The sequence below is a fragment of the Sorex fumeus genome, unplaced genomic scaffold (genome assembly GCF_029834395.1).
Source record: "Sorex fumeus unplaced genomic scaffold, SorFum_2.1 ptg000164l, whole genome shotgun sequence".
Taxonomy (NCBI): domain Eukaryota; kingdom Metazoa; phylum Chordata; class Mammalia; order Eulipotyphla; family Soricidae; genus Sorex; species Sorex fumeus.
The window spans coordinates 148547-163698 of record NW_026606221.1 but is presented as its reverse complement, the minus strand read 5'-3'; the positions used below and the strand labels follow the sequence as shown (position 1 = coordinate 163698).

The following is a 15152-nucleotide window of genomic DNA, read 5'->3' as shown; positions in this document are numbered from 1 at the left end:
GGTGGAAATCACACTGCCCTTTCTCCTTCTATCCAAGTCTTCTGGCTGCGTTTGATTTGGAACAGATCAAACCCTTTGGAGAAGCTCCTGTGTGCCCGGAGGGCTGTCGGGGAGATGATCCCCTGGACCAGACATCAACGCAGGGCGCTCAAGGCTCACCCGAGGTCCAGCAGCAAGGAAAGGGGGGCATGGAACAAAGACCGTCTACGGGGAAAGACTTTATTCTCCCCGACCTTGGACCGCCCCGCCGGGCAGCCAGGCAGGAAGCAGAGAACAGGAATCTATAGACTCGACCGCAAGCGTGGCCTGTCCCGGGCCCAGCTGGCCCTCACACAATCCTCACAGACTCCAGCATGTCAGAGAGGACGTAGGTGTCGTCCCAGCGCCTCCCGGGCCCCCTCAGGGCCCGCTCCAGGGCCCGGGCCCCCTCCAGGAGCTCGGGGGTGCTCCGCTTGGCCTCGGGGTGCAGCTGGCAAAACAGGATCTCGTTCACCTCGCCCTCGATGCGCCGGACGTATAGGAGTGGGAAGGCGGCCTTGAGCCCGGCCAGCACCGAGGCCTTCAGCGCCGGGTCCCGGCACACGAGGTTGAGGATGAAGACGCCTGTGGGGATGAAGGATGGAGTTGGAAGGTGTGGAAGGTGGGGGGGGTGGGCAGGACGAGGCGGGGACCGGGAGGCCACAGAGCCGCAGTGGGGGCCACAGAGGCCAACTCAGAGTCTGTTCTGCTGCCCACAAATCTCACACCACACCGAGCCCCGGGGAGGGGGGCAGGGACGGACACACTGGGACAAAGAGCTCTAGGGTTCTGGTGACAGGGGCCCCGAAGCTCCCTCCCTGGTGCCACCTTGGCAAGCCTGCCTCAGTCTCCATACCTGAAACCAGCCCACAGGACCCAACCCGCAAGGAGAGCACAGCTGGGGGGGGATGGCGCCCCCGGTGGTGGGGATACGAACCTGCAACTGCACCAGCAGTTGGGAGACCACACTGTGTCCCCCAACAAGGGCAGAGGGCCCCCTGCAGAACTGCAGGCCAATTCCGAACCACAGGCATGGTCCAGAACGTCTGGGCAGCAGTGCTGAGCACAAAAGCCCTGAACAGGGGCCAGAGCGATAGCACAGTGGGGAGGGCATTTGCCTGGCACACGGCCAAACTGGGTTCGATCCCCGGCATCCCATAGGGTCCCCCCAAGCACCGCCAGGAGTGATTCCTGAGTGCAGAGCCTGGAGTCAGCCCTGAGCATTGCTAGGTGTGACCCAAAAAATGCCATGCATGCACGCACACACACACACACACACACACACACCCCAGACAACCCACACAGTGCACTGCACCAGTAGCAGACAATGCCATGCAGTGCACTGCACCAGTAGCAGACAATGCCATGCAGTGCACTGCACCAGTAGCAGACAATGCCATGCAGTGCACTGCACCAGTAGCAGACAATGCCATGCAGTGCACTGCACCAGTAGCAGACAATGCCATGCAGTGCACTGCACCAGTAGCAGACAATGCCATGCAGTGCACTGCACCAGTAGCAGACAATGCCATGCAGTGCACTGCACCAGTAGCAGACAATACCATGCAGTGCACTGCATCAGTAGTGGTGGAGCTGGGGGGGTGGGGTGGGGCGCGACGAAGCCAGGCAGCCAAGCGGGGGGGTAGATAGAGATGGGGGAGGGGTACTCTGTTGGGAGGGGTGTGTGGGAAGGGCCGGGGTAGGGCCTTGGACTGGACCCAACTGCCCGCTTGGGACGAACGCGCTTTTCACTCCTGAGCAGTTGAGCGGGGGGGGGGGGGGGGGGGGGGGGGGGGAAGGGGGGGGCCCTCGCTCCCCCCACCCCTACCCCATGTGCCCCTGCTCCCCTGCACCCCTACCTTCCGGCCTCAGGATGCTGCTGACCTTCTGCAGAAAGGACTGTGACACAAAGGCGGGCGGAGGGCAGCTCATGCCCAGGGTGGGGTCCTTGCTGTCCACGTCGAACATGACGGCGTGGTAGTGGGGCGGTGCTGGAGAGAGAGGTGCCGGCGGCCGCCGCCGTGAGGCCGGGCTGCAGGGAAGGGGTGCAGCTCGCATCGGCTGCAACTAGGGACGCGTGGGGGAGGGGGGTGGCGGGGCGCTTGCAAGGCAGGAGGCGGCCCCAGCGGGCTAGGGACGACCCACTGTGGGACGCACGGGAGGGACAAAGCCTGAAGGTCACAATCATTGATGGACAGCCGGCCACATGGCCACGGCTCACACAGGCTGGACACACTGGCCACTGCCCTCGCTTCCGAGTGCACCGCGGTTGCTTCCAGCCTGGTAATCTGGGGAGTCCAGAGAACACCCCGCGGCCCCCGTTTCCTCCCTCCCCAGGATGCGCTTAGAAGCCTCACAGACAGGGCTGGCGCAACGACACAGCGGGGAGGGCGTTTGCCTTGCACGCAGCTGACCCGGGTTCGATTTCCAGCAGCCCATAGGGTTACTCCTGAGCACTGCCAGGAGTAATTCCTGAGTGCAGAGCCAGGAGTCAGCCCTGAGCAGCACCGGGTGGGACCCAAAAGGCAAAAACGTTAAAAAAATAAACCCCTAAAGATGATGGCTGTCTGGCGCTGGAGTGATAGCACAGCGGGGAGGGCGTTTGCCATGCACGCGGCTGCCCCGGGTTTGACTCCCAGCATCCCAGAGGGTCCCCTGAGCACCGCCAGGAGTAACTCCTGAGTGCATGAGCCAGGAGTAACCCCTGTGCATCGCTGGGTGTGACCCAAAAAGCAAAAAAAAAAAAAAAAAAAAAAAAAAAAAGATGATGGCTGTGGGGGCTGGAGCAATAGCCCAGTGGGGAGGGCATTTGCCTTGCACGTGGCCAACCTGGGTTCGATCCCCGGCATCCCATTCCCATAGGTTCCCCGAGCACCGCTAGGAGTAATTCCTGAGTGCAGAGTCAGGAGTCAGCCCTGAGCATCGCCAGGTGGGACCCCAAAAGCAAGCCCCAAAAAAAAATAAAGAAGCCTCTCAGCTGTGGACCCGGTTTCCCTCTGCCCGGGACGCACTTAGAGGCCTCCCAGCCCTGGACCCTGAGGCGACCCCCGCCCCCACGAACCCTCCCCAGTCCCCAGGAGTGTCGGGACCCTCTCACCTTCCCGCCCGGCCAGGCTGGCGATGTGGACCAGGCCGTCGGCGATGTGCACCTTCAGGCGGTCACTCGGGGAGAAGCCGAACCACTCGGTGGCCACGGCCAGCATGGAGGGGTCGAGCTCCACGGCGTCCACGCAAGACTTGGGGAAGTGGTCGTGGATGAAGAGGGGGAGGCTGCCGCCCCCCAGGCCCACCACCAGCACCGCCAGGGGCGTCTCTGCAGCGGGAGCACAGAGGCCGTGGGTGACCGCCTGCCCCCCTGCCCCGCCCAGGGAGCCGGGAGGGGGTTGGGGGGACAGACACACAGTCCTCACCGCCTCCCCACCCCCCACTCCTCCGTTTTCAAAAGCATCGAGCAGTGAGTAGAGCATCTGCCTTGTTCCCGGCAGACCCGGGTTCAATCCCAAATGGTTCCCCCGAGCACTGTGGGGAGTGACCCCTGAGCACGGGGCTGGGAGTCACCCTGGCACACTGCTGGGTGTGGTCCAAAACACATACACACACACACACAAAAACAAAGAAAGAAGGGACCAGGAATACACACATACACAAACACACACACACACACACACACACACACACTCACACACCAAACTACAAAGAAAGAAAGGAGCAGGAAGAGGCAATACACACAGACACACACACCACAAAGAAAGAAGGGAGCAGGAACACACACACACACACACATACCACTAAGGAAGGGAGCAGGAACACACATACACACACACAAACACACCACAAAGAAAGAAGGGATCAGGAACACACACACACACCACTAAGAAAGAAGGAAGCAGGAACACACACACACACACACACCACAAAGAAAGAAGGGAGCAGGAACACACACACACACACACATACCACTAAGAAGGAAGGGAGCCGGAACACACATACACACACACACAAACACACCACAAAGAAAGAAGGGATCAGAACACACACACACCACTAAGAAAGAAGGAAGCAGGAACACACACACACACACATACCACTAAGAAGGAAGGGAGCAGGAACACACATACACACACACACAAACACACCACAAAGAAAGAAGGGATCAGGAACACACACACACACCACTAAGAAAGAAGGAAGCAGGAACACACACACACACACACACACAAACACACCACAAAGAAAGAAGGGAGCAGGAACACACACACACATACAAACACACCACAAAGAAAGAAGGGATCAGGAACACACACACACACCACTAAGAAAGAAGGAAGCAGGAACACACACACACACACACAAACACACCACAAAGAAAGAAAGGAGCAGGAACACACACACACACACACATACCACTAAGAAGGAAGGGAGCCGGAACACACATACACACACACACAAACACACCACAAAGAAAGAAGGGATCAGAACACACACACACCACTAAGAAAGAAGGAAGCAGGAACACACACACACACACATACCACTAAGAAGGAAGGGAGCAGGAACACACATACACACACACACAAACACACCACAAAGAAAGAAGGGATCAGGAACACACACACACCACTAAGAAAGAAGGAAGCAGGAACACACACACACAAACAAACACACCACTAAGAAAGAAGGAAGCAGGAACACACACACACAAACACACCACTAAGAAAGAAGGAAGCAGGAACACACACACACAAACACACCACTAAGAAAGAAGGAAGCAGGAACACACACACACACACAAACACACCACTAAGAAAGAAGGGAGCAGGAACACACACACATACACACCACTAAGAAAGAAGGAAGCAGGAACACACACACACACAAACACAACAAATTACAAAGAAAGAAGGGAGCAGGAAAAGTACACACACACACAGGCACACACACACCCAAGGACCTTCAGAACAAAGTGTCCCCGCCCGGGCCACCCCCGGGGCGACCCCCACCCGCGCAGCAGGGGTGCCTCACCTAGGAGGGGGGCCGAGCTCTGCAGCAGGGCCAGGCCGGCGACCATGGCCCTGTGGTGCTCACAGCACAGGTAGCTCTTGTCCACCGGCTGCCCGGGGCCCGCGGGGGGGTCCTCGGCAGTGCCAGGGGCCCGCGGCTTCCTGCGCTGCCGCTTCCGCTTCTTCTGGTCTGGGGAGACAGGAGACAGGGAGATGGGGGTTCCGGGCCTGAGCGGCAAGGTGGGGACTCGGCCCAAATGTCCAGGCACAGAGCCTGGGGCCCCGCTGAGCCGGCACCACCATGGGGGGGCGGGGGGAGAGGGTGTTGGAATCTGGTGTGTATGGGGGAACCCCTCCGACATCACAGAACCCATCAGGGATTTTGTTCTCCAACGAGGCCGGAACAGGGCTGGAGCGACAGCACAGTGGGGAGGGTGTCCGCCTTGCACATGCCCAACCGGGGTTCAACGCCCGCATCCCCTAGGGCCCCCCAGTCTAGAGTCGCACCACAATGGACACGCCCGATCTCAGAGGCCACGGGGTCCCCCGAGCCCCTACCAGGAATGATTCCTGGGCACAGAGCCAGGAGTAACCTCTGAGCATCGCTGGTGTGACCCCCGAAAAAGCAAACCCAGAGAGAAAAAGAAAAAGACACCTCTAATGGCTTGGATGTCAGAGCCAGGGGAGGACCCCTGAGAGCCTCGGGGAAACTGGGGGACAGCCCGCACCCCCTTCCCAGAGACGAGCCAGGGCGGGGGCCAAAACCTCCTCCAAAAGGCCCCTCCAGAGGGACGAGACCCCCCTCCCCCACACACACCCCAGCACCATAGCACAGCGGGGAGGGCGTTTGCCTTGCATGCGGCCGACCCGGGTTCGATTCCCAGCATCCCATAGGATCCCCCGAGCACCGCCGGGAGTGATTCCTGAGTGCAGAGCCAGGAGGAACCCCTGAGCATCGCCGGGTGTGACTTAAAAAGAAAAAAAAAGAAAACACCAGCACCAAGGCCTGCAGGACAGGGTGGGAACCCCCCAACACTCCTGTCTTGGCTGAGAGACCCCCGAAGAAAAGAACGACCAGCCCTCCACATACCCCGGGCCCCCAGCTCCACTTGTCCAGGGCTGCGAGTACCCAAATTCTCTCTCCTACCTGTTCCCCCAGTACAGCTAAGGTCAGGGAAACAGGGCGGCTAATGGGGAGGAGGGGCATTTCCGGCCCCCCCACACCCCCAACTCCTGGGCTGGCTGGCTACTTGCTCCGTGCACCTCACCTCAAGCGGGGCCCCCACGTGCCCACCCACGGAGATCACCACGGGGGTCTCTGAGCCCCCCTGGGGGACCCTGAACACCCGCCGCTTGGGTCGTGCTCAGGAACCGCGCCAACGGGCCGAAGCGCGTGGGGCCAGCAGGGGCGAGGCCATGGGTTCGAGTCCAGTGCCCAGGACAGGGCTGGGGGGCAAGGTCGCGGGTTTGAGTCCAGCGCTCTGGATGGGGCTGGGGGCGCTCACCTCCGGGGGCCGTGGCGGGCAGCAGACGCGCCTCTGACTGCACAACATTCCTGCTGCAGAGGAAGATGAGTCGCCGGAAGAGGTGGCCACCGTCCCCTTGCACGTCCTCCACCACAAAGTCGCCACTCAGGGGACTGCAGGCCTGGTGCCGCAGGGTGCGCTCCCCGATGTCCCCGCCCACGGACAAGAAGGGTACCTGTGGGGTGGGGGGGGTGTCGCGGGGGCGGTCAGGACAGCGGCTTGCTCCGCCCACCCCATCCAGCAGCCCCCCTCCTCCCCGCCACCACAGCCTCAATAAGGGCCACTCCCAAGGGGGCTCCCCTAGAACCCACAGGACTGAGCACATGAGGGTCCCCGAGACCGTCGAAGGAGTTAGAAGACCCGCAGGGTCTGGCTGGAGTCATAGCCCGGCGGGGAGGGCATTGGCCTCGTAGGCAGCTGACCCGGGTTCGATTCCGGCATCCCATAGGGTCCCCCAAGTGCCACCAGGAGTGATTCCTGAGTGCAGAGCCAGGAGTCAGCCCTGAGCATCGGCGGGTGGGACCCAAAAAGAAAAAAAAAAAAACCTCGACAGGTTCCTCAGCTGGCAACCCTTGTCCGCGGGTCTCTGAAGGGCCCCCCCTCCCCACCCACCCCTGCCGGGGGACCTGGTACCTGGTGCTGGGCCGGCATCCCCGCGGGGGCCAGCTCCAGGACGCGGGTGGACAGCTCGGCCTGGATGCTGTCCATGCCCTCATAGGACTGGCCGCGGTGCAGGGCCACGGTCACCAGCCTCCGGAAGCCTGCGCTGGCCGCTAGCTGCTTCCGGCCTTCTTCCGTGCCGAAGAGCCACTCGGTCTCCCTGCCCTGGGGGACTGCAGAGGGGCGCTCAGTGATGGCCCCCCACCCTGGAAGCAGCCCGGGGCTAAGAGGCGCATGGGGCTGGGGGTGTCCTCTGAGGAGGACAGTATAGGCGACATGTGGCCAGCCGGGTCTTCTCCTTGCAGGCTGCAGAATCAAGCACGGGTGGGAGCCCCACGTGCGGGAGGAGCTGGGGAAGTGTCTGAGCCCCCCAATGGAACCGTCTCCCCCCCGGACAGAGACTGGGACTCAGCCCCAGGAAGCAAGGGGGAGCCCCGGGGTTCCCGACCCCTGCGCTTTCCCATCAGACTGGGATCAGACGCTCAGGGTACGGCAAAGTCCAACCTCGGGGGCTGGAGCCATAGCACAGCAGGGAGGGGGTCTGCCTGGCACGCGGCCAACTGGGTTCGATCCCCGGCATCCCCTAGGGTCCCCCGAGCACCGCCAGGAGTGATTCCTGAGTGCAGAGCCAGGAGGAACCCCTGAGCATCACCAGGTGTGACCCCCCCCCCTCCCCAAACAAAAGTCCAACCTCAGCACCTCGTATGGGTCTGTTGGGGGCGCTGGGGGCAAGGGGCTACATCTGACAGTCTCAGGGCGACCCCGTGGTGCTGGGGATTGAACCCGGGCCACCGGCAGGCACAGCACGTGGCTCAGTTGTCTCTGGGATTTCCTCCTTCGGGACAGGACCCCTCACGCTCTGCCTCTGGACCCCCATGACGAGGAGCCCAGCCTCCCCGACCCCCTGCGGGGGCCCTGGTCAAGGTGCTGCTCCATCGTGGGCCTGGTGCTGTCTGCAGGGGACCCAATGGAGGCACCTGCCCTGGCCTGACCCCAGGACACCTCCAGGAAGTGAGTCCAGACTCCGGAAGGGTCTCTACTCCCCCTCCTGAGAGCCAGAGGCCTACAGAGACGCCGAGTTACCGGGCCCGACCTGCAGTTCAGCGACGAGAGCGGGGGCCCAGGCAGAGAACACGTTCCAGCATTCTCGCTCAAACTGGAGCAAAGAAAGAGAATGTGGAGGGGCTGAAGCAATACAATAGCACAGTGGGGAGGGCGTTTGCCTTGCACGCGGCCGACCCAGGTTCGATTCCCGGCATCCCACAGGGTCCCAAGTACTGCCAGGAGTGATTCCTGAGTGCAGAGCCAGGAGTTAGCCCTGAGCATCGCCGGGTGGGACCGAAAAGAAAAAAAAAAAAGAAGAATTTGGAGATGGATAGTCCCGCAGGGAAGGCATGAAGCTGACTGGCGTTCAATCCCCGGCATCCTGTAGGGTCCCCCAAGCACCACCAGGAGTAATTCCTGAGTGCAGAGCCAGGAGTCAGCCCTGAGCATTGCAGGGTATGATCCAAAAAGAAGAAAAAAGGAAAGAAAAAAGGAAAGAACGAAAGGAAAAAAAAGAAAGAACGTGGAGGTGGATAGTCCTGCGGGGAGGGCATGCGGCCGGCCAGGGTTCGATCCCTGGCACCCAGAGGGTCCCCAAAGCGCTACAAGGACTGATCTCTGAGTGCAAAGCCAGGAGTCAGCCCTGAGCATCACCAAGTGTGTCCCTCCTCAATAATCAACGGATAACAAAGAACATGACCCAGGCAGACTGGTCTGTTCCTCTGACTCCTCCTGGTCCATTCCCCCATCCTCTGTCCACCTGGGCAGGGGCGGGAGGGCTGTAAGGTGAGACCCCTTCGGCTTCCCCCTTCCTCCGCCCCTCCCGGAAATAAAGGTGTTGGGGGTCCCGACTCACTGATGAAAATGGCAAAGTGGCTGTCCCGTGCTGCTTTCCCGGCGGGACTGTCCACCACGTGCAGGGTGTAGCGGGGCTCCCCGGTGTCCCCGTGGCACAGGTCCAGGGACACGGTCCCCAGGCCAGCCTGGCGGCGCAGCTGACCACAGAGCCAGGCATAGCGCTGTCGCTCGCTGACCGCCTCGACCAGCCGCTCGGCACTGTCCAGCCGCAGAGCCGGGCCCTGCTCCTGCGCGCAGAGCTCGAAGAGGGGCCGGGCGGGGCCGCCGGGCAGTGGCCTGAGCTTGGTCATGACGAAGACGAAGACGGGCAAGGAGAAACGCGGCTCAGCGCCAGGCCCCGGGTCCTGGTCAGCAGCCACCTGGTGGACTCTCACCATCCAGCCCTCCCGGGAGAAGTGGCCCACCGCCTTCTTCAGCACATGCGCCTGGGCCAGCGAGATGCAGAGGTAGCGGCCGCCCACCTGCAGGACGCGGCCCACCTCGGTCAGCATCCTGTCCACCCGCTGCACCGTCTCCTCTGCCTCGTCCGGCAGCACGGCGTCCAGCGTGCCCTTGTCCAGCACCACCTGGAAGGCGGCGTCGGGGAAGTCCATGCAGGTCATGTCCATCTGCAGGAAGCGCAGGTGGGGCCGGCGGCTGGCGTTACGCTCTGTCATCTGCCGGATGACCACCTCGCTGATGTCGATGTTAACCAGGTCCTGAAAGCCCACGTCGTACAGCTGCTCGCTCAGTTCTGAGTTCCCGCAGCCCACCACCAGCACCTGGGGGGAGAGGGGGGACAGACCAAGGATTGAGTCGAGGCCGGGGGCTGGTGTGTCCCGCATGCGGGGACTCCCAGCACAGTGCTCCCCATTACAAACAAAAAAATCTCCTGGGGCCGGAGCAACAGCACAGCGGGGAGGGTGTTTGCCTTGCATGGGGCCAACCCGGGTTCGATTCTCAGCATCCCATGTGGTCCCCTGAGCATCACCAGGAGTGATTCCTGAGTGCAGAGCCGGGAGGAACCCCTGTGCATTGCCGGGTGTGACCCAAAAAGCAAAAAAAAAAAAAAAATCTCCCTAGCCAAAATCACATGTAGAGACAACAATGAAGGTGAAGGTGAGGCTGGGGCCAGAGCCACAGCACAGCGGGGAGGGCGCCTGCCCTGCACGCAGCCAACCCGGGTTCGATCCCCGGCACCCCATCGGGTCCCCGAGCACAGCCAGGAGTAACTCCTGGGCGCAGAGTCAGAAGGAGCCCTGAGCACTGCTGGGTGTGGCCCCCAACCCAAAATAAGACCAGCAAGTGAAGTTGAGGTAAGGCGAGTTTTCTTGAAAACCAATCATGGTGTTCAGAACACTAATCATTTTTCCTCTGAACCAAGCATGTGCTGCAGAGACTTGACAATCACACACCTGATGTGCAAACCTGTTTCACTGGGAAACCAGGGCCTGACCCCCATACTCTGCTCCCGTGCTGGCCTCCCTAGAAAAAATGCAGCAGGATGAGACGTGCCTATCGGGGGTTGGATGGACGGGCCTCGGGGGTCATACTCAGGAAGACACCAACTACCAGCATGATCTTGGGAAAGAAGCTGGTTCAGAGGCTGGAGCGATAGCACAGCGGGGAGGGCATGTGCCTTGCACGCAGCCGACCCAGTTCAACCCCCTGCGCCCCAAACAGTCCCCTGAGCACCACCAGGTGTGATTCCTAAGCAGAGCCAGGAGTGACCCTGAGCATCACCAGATGTGACTCAAAAACAAAAAGGAGGGGGCTGGAGTGATAGCACAGCGGGTAAGGCGTTTGCCTTGCACGCGGCCGACCCGAGTTCGATTCCCAGCATCCCACAGGGTCCCCCGAGCACCGCCAGGAGTAACTCCTGAGTGCAGAGCCAGGAGGAACCCCTGTGCATCGCCAGGTGTGACCCAAAAAGCAAAAAAAAAAAAAAAAAAAAAAAAAACCAAGGAAACTGGGTCAGTGCCTTGGGGTTTGCAGTGTGTGTCCCCTCTCCTCCACAAGTGTTTTTGTGTTGTTGTTTTGGTGGCGATGGAGGGGACGAGAGGTGAGGTGGGTGTTTGGGAGGTGTTTGGTATTATCCAAGGCTACTCCTGGCAGTGCTCGGGTGGGTAGGATGGAGACCCCCAAGCAAGCACTTCCACCCCACCCCCGCCCCTTGTCTGCAGCTCTTCCCTTGCATTTATCAGGGAGGCTCCACTAAATGATACTAACGGAGACTGCTTCCACCCCACACGCCCCCAGAAGGCCTGGCACCCAAAGCGTCCACGCACGCTCCACTTCTCCCCTTGCACGCTCACTCCCACCCTGGCACACTCCTGATCCTGAACCAACAGTGCTGGCATCTGTCCTTTAGGGGCGCGAGGGCTGGGCCCGGGGACCTGCCAACTGCGCGGCTGGCCCCGGCGCTGCAAGAGCGTCTCTGGCTCTCGGGATGGTGGGGTGGGGGTGGGGTACAAGGCAAGAAGTGATGGTCGCGGGCTGGGCGGGACTCTGCAGAAGGAGCACTGGGGGGAGCCTTGCAGAGAAAGGAGGCAATCGCCTTCCGGCCGGAGCCAAGCGCCTGCAATCCTGAAGTGCAGCACGATGCCAGGGTTTGCCACTTTTCCGGGTGCAAACTCCGGGGCGGCCCGCAGTAGCAAGGCGGGGTTGGGGGGTCCTGCCAGGCCGCGCCTCACCTTCTCCCGGGGCTTGATGTACTTGTGCAGCAGCCCGCAGAGCTCCAGGTACGTGCCATACCACTCGAACGTCCTCTTCCCGCGCTGCTGGAAGAACTTCTCCCAGTACTCGGCGGCGCCGAACTCCTTGCAGCTTTTCGGTAAGAGATTCATGGTCCCCCGCTGGGACCCGCCGCGCCCCACGCCGGCCCCAGGACGCTGCACGGGGAGCTCCTCCCACGGGCAAGCAGCCACATCGATTGAGGACCCCCCACGCCCTGCAAGGAACCCGCCGGGGAACGAGCTCCGCACGCCTGCAGCTCCCCACCTCCTCGGCCCCACGTGGACTGTGTTTCCCCAGCCGCAAAAACCACTTCCGGGTGCGACTCTGTCGTGATTGGCGGCAGCGAGTGGTGGGCGGGCCCGGATCCTGATTCCTGGCCCTCTCATTGGCTGCGGTGCGCGCGCCTCACGCAGGCGGGCGGGGTGGGAAGGATGGAGGCCCGAGTCGGGGCGGAAGCGGCCCGGAGTCGGGGCGGAAGCGGCCCGGAGTCGGGGCGGAAGCGGCCCGGAGTCGGGGCGGAAGTGGCCCGGAGTCGGGGCGGAAGCGGCCCGGCTACCAGCATTCCCCCGATGACTGTTCTGGCGCCGCGCGGTGGGTTCAATCCCGGCTGGACTCAACTCTGTTATTTTTTTTCTGCCCTGTGCCGACTCTGATCCGGGGCTACCTCGGGCGAAGGGAGCACTGGAGAGGGAGACCGTGCTTATAGCAGGAGACACTGCATCCTGCACTTGTCGGGCATAGTCGGGCTGGGAGAGCCCCAAGAAATAGAAATTCAGCCTAATCAGACCAAAAGGAGAGAAGCGAGCCCGGATCACGGAAGCAGCAACGAACCGGTACCAGGAACGACCGGCCCATTCTGTCCGGGAAGAACGGGAACATCTGGTGGCCAGCTGTTGGCAGGGAATCAAGCAGAAGAGATGCAGGGATGGATACACGAGAGCTTCCACCCTGCCCTCTGCACGACCTGGTACAACGGACTCTGAAAAATTAAAACCGGGAAGGAGAAAGGGCGCCGAGTGGAACTGTTTATTGCCCGGGATTGCGAGATCGCCCCGCTAGTAAAATGCAGTGCCAGGGCCGCATCCCACGCGCCCCACCCCGCACGCCTCTCCCGGGGCGGCTCAGAGATGCTCAGGGGTACCGGCTGGAGCCGGGACCAGACCGCAAAATGCTCCCCCAGGGCATGTAAAACCGCTTTTTAAAGGGTCTATCCCTTTGGTCACAAGGAAGGGGATGGTCGGATGCTGGGTTTTATGCTGGACCTCTTCTTTGCCAAGCCATCTCACCCCCATTTAAGAAGTTAAGAAATGCACAGCCCCCTGGAATAATAGAAGGATGGTTATTGATTGGCATTGCACGATTTTTATTAACTGGACATCAACACACTCTTTGAAGATATTGTTGACCTGATAGCAGACTCAAGCTGCCAGATTCTTCAGTTTGGGATAGTCATGACTCATTATTTTCAGTTGGTCTGGCACTGACCATTTGTCAAGAATTGTTCTGATGTTGGTATTTCATTGTCCTTCATTGAGGTGCCTCAACAGAACTGCAAGGCCAGGAGAGGTGGGCAAGGAAACCAAGGGGAAGCGCTTGTCCCCAGTGCACTGTTCCACCCCCGAGAAAGCTGACAGGGTCACAGGATGTCTTTGGGGACCACTCCCGTGCTTGGCAGCCAAGATTCCGGGGATGATGACACAGATCAATTGTGACTGTGTTTTCTCAGCCCTTTGTTCCAAACCACAACGCCTTTGTGGGGGGAAAAAAAACAAAACTTGGGGAAAAAAAAACAAATTGTTGTCCTCAAGAGTGGCAAGCAGCAATCCAGCCCTCAGCAATAAAATGGGTCCCGTTTTATTGGATGTCTGTCCTCCCCAAGGACTTAAAAGGGATGTTTACTAAAGAGAAACTCTCAAGTGCCCCACCCAAGGTATTTTTGTTTTGTTTGGGGGGGGGTCACACTTGGCGATGCACAGGGGTTACTCCTGGCTCTGCACTCAGGAATCACTCCTGGCGGTGCTTGGGGGACCATATGGGATGCTGGGAATCGAACCTGTGTGGAAGGCACACCCTACATGTCGTGCTATTGCTCCAGCCCCTTGGTATTTTTTTTCCTTTTTGGGTCCCACCCAGCAATGCTCAGGGGTTCCTCCTGGCTTTGCACTCAGGAATTACTCCTGGCGGTGCCTGGGGGACCCTATGGGATGCTGGGAATCGAACCCGGGTCGGCCGCGTGCAGGTCCAACGTTCTCCCCGCTTTGCTGTCTCTCCAGCCCATTTTTGTTTTGTTTTGTTTTGTCTTGTCTTGGGGCCAAACCCGGCAGTGCTTATGAGGGCTTCCTCCTGCTTTGCACTCCTGGCAGGGTTCGGGGACCCTTTGGCGCCTTGCAAGGGCCGATTCCATAATTTAAAAAAGACAGAACCAAAAAAAACATGCAGCTTCAGTGCCTTCACAAAAGCCAGAGGAACTAAATCCTCCTAACAATCGTCCAACAGAGAGGCCGAATGCAACCTAATAAACCTAAACGCTCCCCCCCAGCAGCCCTGACCTAAAGGTGGGGGATGCACTTTTCAGGCAGCGGCGCCTCCTTCATCCTCAGCCCGTTTCCCGGGCTCCACGCGCATCCGACGCCGCTGGCACCCCACGCAGCTTCCAGGTGTCAAGCGGACGGGGCGGGGGCGGGGCATCGACTCGCTCTGCGTGCTGGCCCCGCCCCTGCGTCCTGGCCCCGCCCCCGTCCCTCTGCGACTCGCTCTGCGTCCTGGCCCCGCCCCTGCGTCCTGGCCCCGCCCCCGTCCCTCTGCGACTCGCTCTGCGTCCTGGCCCCGCCCCTGCGTCCTGGCCCCGCCCCCGTCCCTCTGCGACTCGCTCTGCGTCCTGGCCCCGCCCCTGCGTCCTGGCCCCGCCCCCGTCCCTCTGCGACTCGCTCTGCGTCCTGGCCCCGCCCCTGCGTCCTGGCCCCGCCCCCGTCCCTCTGCGACTCGCTCTGCGTCCTGGCCCCGCCCCTGCGTCCTGGCCCCGCCCCCGTCCCTCTGCGACTCGCTCTGCGTCCTGGCCCCGCCCCTGCGTCCTGGCCCCGCCCCCGCCTCTCTGCGACTCGCTCTACGTCCTGGCCCCGCCCCCTCGGAGGCCTCTTCCGGGTGTGGCGCGGAGTAGCCGGGAGGACTACGAATCCCACGATGCTCCGCGGCCTGGCCCCGCCTCTTCCGGAGTGGGAGCATGGAGTGGCAGGGAGGACGACGAATCCCTCGACGCTCCCGCCTCCTGGCCCCGCCCCGCCACCGCGGCCTCTTCCGGCTGGGCTCATCGACTCCCTCGGCGCTCCGCGGC

General features: G+C 61.2%; 1 protein-coding gene across 1 annotated transcript; it reads right to left on the bottom strand.

The window, feature by feature from the left end:
- Positions 1–291: 291 nt before the first annotated feature.
- On the bottom strand, positions 292–12087 carry METTL13 (methyltransferase 13, eEF1A N-terminus and K55). The gene is made up of 8 exons (XM_056107390.1): positions 11779–12087; positions 9105–9867; positions 7178–7377; positions 6524–6719; positions 5041–5208; positions 3116–3331; positions 1878–2009; positions 292–603 (listed from the first exon to the last, which is right to left on the bottom strand). The coding sequence occupies exons 1-8, from the start codon at positions 11929–11931 to the stop codon at positions 329–331; spliced, it is 2103 nt and encodes a 700-aa protein (XP_055963365.1). The 5' UTR covers positions 11932–12087; the 3' UTR covers positions 292–328.
- Between the last annotated feature and the right edge of the window lie 3065 nt (positions 12088–15152).